The 5,417-nt window shown below is 39.2% G+C and overlaps 1 protein-coding gene across 4 annotated transcripts in view; it reads right to left on the bottom strand.

The window, feature by feature from the left end:
* Window positions 1-702: 702 nt before the first annotated feature.
* The window catches only part of LOC119276474 (mitogen-activated protein kinase 8-like), a 6,423-nt gene continuing 1,708 nt past the window's right edge, over window positions 703-5,417 (bottom strand). For 2 of the 4 annotated variants that reach the window (XM_037557537.1, XM_037557538.1), the window contains exons 2-10: window positions 4,734-5,142; window positions 3,901-4,028; window positions 3,725-3,784; window positions 3,051-3,200; window positions 2,815-2,970; window positions 2,514-2,725; window positions 2,323-2,424; window positions 1,798-1,874; window positions 703-1,703 (exon numbers count right to left, since the gene is read on the bottom strand). In XM_037557537.1, the coding sequence (XP_037413434.1) occupies window positions 1,282-1,703; window positions 1,798-1,874; window positions 2,323-2,424; window positions 2,514-2,725; window positions 2,815-2,970; window positions 3,051-3,200; window positions 3,725-3,784; window positions 3,901-4,028; window positions 4,734-5,142 (1,716 nt within the window). In that variant the 3' untranslated portion in view covers window positions 703-1,281. Of the gene's footprint in view, window positions 1,704-1,797; window positions 1,875-1,972; window positions 2,029-2,322; window positions 2,425-2,513; window positions 2,726-2,814; window positions 2,971-3,050; window positions 3,201-3,724; window positions 3,785-3,900; window positions 4,029-4,733; window positions 5,143-5,221; window positions 5,343-5,417 lie in introns of those variants that run through there. The other 2 variants (XM_037557539.1, XM_037557540.1) reach the window with 2 other exon arrangements.

Here is a 5,417-nt window from a genome sequence, read left to right as displayed (position 1 = left end):
AGTTCCATAACATAAGGTGTATTGGTTTTTTGGAGAGTCAAATTTCTTTAACTTTGAGCAAGTTCAGAGCCAAAAATATCAACATCCACGATACTGGTACTAGATAAATAAAAATATGAAAATTCATTTCATGATGAATCTAATGATATCGATTTTATATTATGGATTTTGACATACTTCTTTACAAATTTGATCAAAGTTAAAGAAGTTTTAACTTTTCAAAAAATAATACACCTTATATTTTGAAATAGAGTGAGTACGTTCTTTTATGAAAACTCAATAACACCAGCGGCGCAGCAAAGCCGCCCAACCATTCTAGTATTTGACTAAGTTTTCAAATGTACTCCCTCCGTTCACAAATACAAGTTCTACTCCCTGATCAATATTAATCATAGGGAGTAGTTCTTTTCTCAGATGGATATAGACACATTTTAGTGTGTTTGTTCACTCATTTTAGTTCGTATGTAACCCATATTAAAATATCTCAAACATCTTATATTTGTGAGAGTACATAATACCAAATATATTGTATGATGAATGTAGTGTGGTCTTGCAAACATTGATATATTGACTTGGTCAAACTTTAAAAAGTTTAAGTTATGACAAGGCTAGACATTAAGTTAATTTGGAAATGATCAGTACCTTGCTCTTTTATGTTTCTACTGTTCTTCTATACCAACCCTGGTTTAATAAGTACCACGGTTGAGCCAACAACCCCCAAAACTAGCTGTTCATTGCCATTCTATCTTACTGAAGTTTGGTCTTGTTATTCTATTACAGATCTAAACATACTCCAAAGTATTACAACGCTGAACTCCTACAGAGCATAACTGCATAAGTGCTTCAAACCCAGAAAAATAAATCACATTGCCACATGAATATGGAGCAAAACTGACAGCTCTAGCCGACAGTAATACAAAGAAAAATCAAGTTATTTATGTACAGAAGTTCACCATTTCCATTATTCCGAAATGTTTCCGTTCTTTCAAAGTACATAGACCTCAATCATCTTGTACCCCCAACTTCGGCTTTTCCCCTTAGCAGCAAATTACCAGATGTCATTCTTTCCTTGGCAGCTAGATCAACAGGTAGGATGTTGTCTTTGCATAATCTTATTTTTTTTTGTTCTTCACGAGACATCAACTTCCTCCTCGATCAAAGATCATCGATCCACTGTCTGAACCTTCAGCCTATAAGGCAACTCAGGAAGTACTTCGATTCTTCCATGTTATTTCTTCAGCTAAGCCAAGCATTTTGGAAGTAGCCATTGCACTAGATCATTTAGTACATCCTTGAAACTCCATACTGAACAGCACTGGCCTTATTGTAGCTACCTCCAACTGCAGCAATGCCATTAAACGGGGCAATTCCCTGCATCATGTTTGGCTGCAAACCAGTCCTTTCTGCTACATCTGCTTTTGGGACACCCTTTGGCATGTAATAGGAGGTAGACCTCAAGTCAGGGGAGACCATCTTGGCATCCATGAAACGCTGCATCGGTTGGTACTGCATGCGGTCTTTTTCAAGCTCCTGCTGTAACTCTCTCTCTGAACTGTCTGACTTTCGGTGGTATGCGTATGCTGATACATTGGTAGCAGCTGCAGGAAGTACTGGATTCCTTGCCACCCTTCGTTGACTGTAAGGATCCATAGCACATGAATTCTCAAATGGTATTACCGGGCCAACCACTCTTCCTGGTCTACCTGCAAATTTTGCAGCAAAGGATAATATACATATCATATTGGTGCCATCTGAAGAAAATAGAACACTAGACTTCTACTTAGGAGAAACTACTACCTGTTGGAATCCTTTGGGGAACCTGGGAAGACTTCTGATCTTTTGGAGGAATTGGTGTAGAATGAACTGTAGTAGTCCTGTCAAATGCAAACTAAATGTCAGCAAGCAAAGTTGAGTGACAGTCTCTGAAATTATCGTGCCAAATCATCAAACTTGAACTGAAATTCCTGACTACCTGACCATCTTTTGTCATGGAAAGTGATTCCATAGTACCATGAGATCACCAATGAACTATATTTTAACCATGCACACATGAGCTATTTATTTAATTTAATGGCATCTTTTTTTTAACAAAAAGCAGAACATAACAGCATATAAAAAAAGGGCAACCTGGTGCATGTAGCTCCCGCTTGCGCAGGGTCCAGGGAAGGGTCCGACCACTTTGGGTCTATAGTACGCAGCCTTTCCCTACATTTCTGTAAGAGGCTGTTTCCAGGACTTGAACCCATGACCTCATGGTCACAAGGCAGCAGCTTTACCACTGCGCCACAGCATATACTATTGGTAAAATCTTGCAGTGGGTACCTGGGGAGCGAAACATGCTTCCTGTCCGATGGAACGATTGCCCCTCCCTTCCCTCCATTTTCCTCCAAGTTAGCAAATTGCCTCCGGAAATTGTCTACAGCACTTCATAATAACATAGGAACCAAGAACGGATCAGTTATGAAAATTGGTATTTAATGGAAAAAAAATCGAGGAGATCTTATGGTAAAAACCTAGGATATAGGAAGTTCGTTTTTTCAGTTCCATTCATGTAATCCTTGAGAAGTTGAGGATGATACTCCAATATCTCGCGGAATATAAGTTCCTTTACGTCCTCTTTTGTCACCTTTTTCCGTTCAAACTCAAACTCAAATTTCGATATTGGCTGGCAGGATGGTTCTCTCTCTACCTTCCCAAGGCCTTTAAAATATGGATCAGCTAATGCCTGATTATGATGTGCACATAAACATTGTTAGAATGACAAAGTTTTTAACACCTGTTTTTGAATCTTTAGTTTTATCTAGAAACACTTGCCTCTTCTGCCGTTGGTCTATCCTTGGGGTCAAATGCTAAAAGCCGCTGCATAAGTTTGAATGCAGCAGGATCTGCTTTGGGGAACCTCTCAGAAAAACATACCGGTTGTTTTTTCCTCATACTACTCAAGTACCTCCTTGCCTTCTCATTCCGGATCTGCAGTTGAAAGGGATTAGGATGCTTGACATTTATGGATACCTTACTTTGGATCATGAATCATGAATGGAAAAGCGTACCCTGGAAACAGTATCCAGTGATGGCGTACCCAAGAGATCAGTCATTAAATCCAACTGGTGAACTACATTTTTACCAGGAAACAAAGGTTTCCCAGTTAAAATCTCCGCAAAAATGCAACCAATACTCCATATGTCAATAGCTGGTGAATACTGCACAGAACAACCAATTTAGCATCCTGAATTCAACATCGGAGCCTTTAAGGAGTGAAAGATCAGGTATTAATGATAACTACTCCCTTCATCCCATAATATAAGAGCGTTTTTGACACTACACTAGTGTCAAAAACGCTCTTATATTATGGGACGAGGGGAGTAGCATATACTCCGTAGTTGTGAAAACAGTAGGCTCTAGAAGGGTTTGCATTGTCATTTTATTAGCAAGACCAGCTGACTACGTAGGATCTAGTAGTCGTATGAACCTTGAATTCGGTCTCATGTCATGTATATATATATCCACTGTACAGCACAGCTGTAGACTACGTGGAACACCATAGTGAAACCTTGTATAGGTTGTGAGTTGTGACACTGATTTATCTTCTTTTATTACTATGTGTGCAAGAATAATGTGATATTAAACAGCATAGCCTGCCCAGCAATTGCATGAGGCATGTTTATATGGAAAGTAGCGCACAAGATATCCTAGCAAACACAACAGAGATGTGCAGACTAGTTACCTTAGTAAAGAAAGATCCACAAAGCTCAGGAGCCCTATACCATCTAGTAGCAACATAATCCTGCAAACAATGATGAATAGAAGATAAAAATTAAGTGCCAAAAAACTACCTTTGAATACAAATCTAATTTGGCAAATAACACAGGATGTGATTCTAGTGTACCAAAATTTACATACCGTCCAAAATACAGTCGTGGGAGTGTCATTGAATGCCACTCGTGCTAGCCCAAAATCACATATTTTGAGTTTACAGTTTGCATTTGCCAATATATTCTTTGGCTTCAAATCACGATGATAAACATTAGCTGCAATCATATAAATATTGGTCAGATCACAGACAATGGTAAATGAACATGCATTTTAAATTGGAAATGGATGATTTTTGAAGCTGATAATGTTAGTAGCTCAACAATGGATAGTGGAAAATAATCATGATGACATTAAAGGTAAATACAAAGAAGTGTACATTTCACAACAAAAAGCATGAAACAAAGTGGGAGATATTTTTCAGGTCAATGAAAGGCCAAATATCAAAATCATCAGAAGACAAATGATCAACAAGAACATAACTAATGTGGGACAAAGGACAATTTTCTCTAAAATATGGCGGACATGGTTATTGGGTTAGCACTTGGTTAAAAAAGGCGCGCCTAAGGCGGGTGCTTAAGCACGCCTAGGCTCTAGGCGATAGCAAAATGCCTAGCGCTTAATTGTGGTTAATGTGCGTATAGTTGCGCTTAAGTGTAGGCTTTGCTCAGAAAAGCACAAGGCGGTGGCAAAACGCACAATTAACACCTAGTGCCTTTTTAACTTTGGCACTAGACTGAATTTTATGTGTGAGTGCATTTCTCCAAATTGTGTATGCTCCACATGGAGCGGAGCAAAGCATCAGCAGCGAACTACAGATAGGGTATGGATATAAATACCTACTGGATATTCAAGAAAGATTATAGCACGACAACAAAGAACTGTATGCTAACTCCGATCTCAATTTGAAAAAAGCAGCATACCGGTATGAATATATTTCAGTGCACGAAGCATCTGATAGAGAAAGAACTGGTGGTGCTCTTTGGTCAAGTCATCGTTGGCCTTGATGACTTGGTGGAGGTCTGTATCCATCAGCTCAAAGACGACATAAATATCCTTGAAATCCCTCCTTGACGGAGGCAACATTATATGCCTGATCTCAACTATATCAGGATGTCTCAATAGGCGGAGTAATTTGATCTCACGGAGGATCCTAGCAGCATCAGATAAATGCTCAAAGATATTGTGTATTTTCTTGATTGCCACCTTGTCGCCAGTATGTTGGTCAATAGCTGAACAGACGACACCGTAACTCCCTTTACCGATGACTTCCTGAATTTTGTATCTATTAGCATCGCCATATTCACTGAAGAAGTCCATCTCCGATGAACCCTGAGAGAAGTGGAAAAAATCAGAGTTAATACTGTGCAGTGGAGAACCTTTCCACAACTGAAACAAAAGACACACATACAGAAAAGAAGGCCGAATTTACTGAGTAATATCTGCCTCAAGCTTTGAGCTCAATGTCAGATGGCCCAGCCTGCCAGCAAATAAACTTAGCAAAGGACCAGAAAAGGTTCAGCTCATCCTTTGGATAAACCCCAGGTGATAATACATACTAGCCACATAGGCTTTCAGTGAAACAACTTAGATGACAAAAAGAAGTT

The sequence above is a fragment of the Triticum dicoccoides genome, chromosome 3B (genome assembly GCF_002162155.2).
Source record: "Triticum dicoccoides isolate Atlit2015 ecotype Zavitan chromosome 3B, WEW_v2.0, whole genome shotgun sequence".
Lineage (NCBI taxonomy): Eukaryota > Viridiplantae > Streptophyta > Magnoliopsida > Poales > Poaceae > Triticum > Triticum dicoccoides.
Note: the sequence above shows the minus strand (reverse complement) of the source record. Positions and strands in the feature narration are given on the sequence as shown.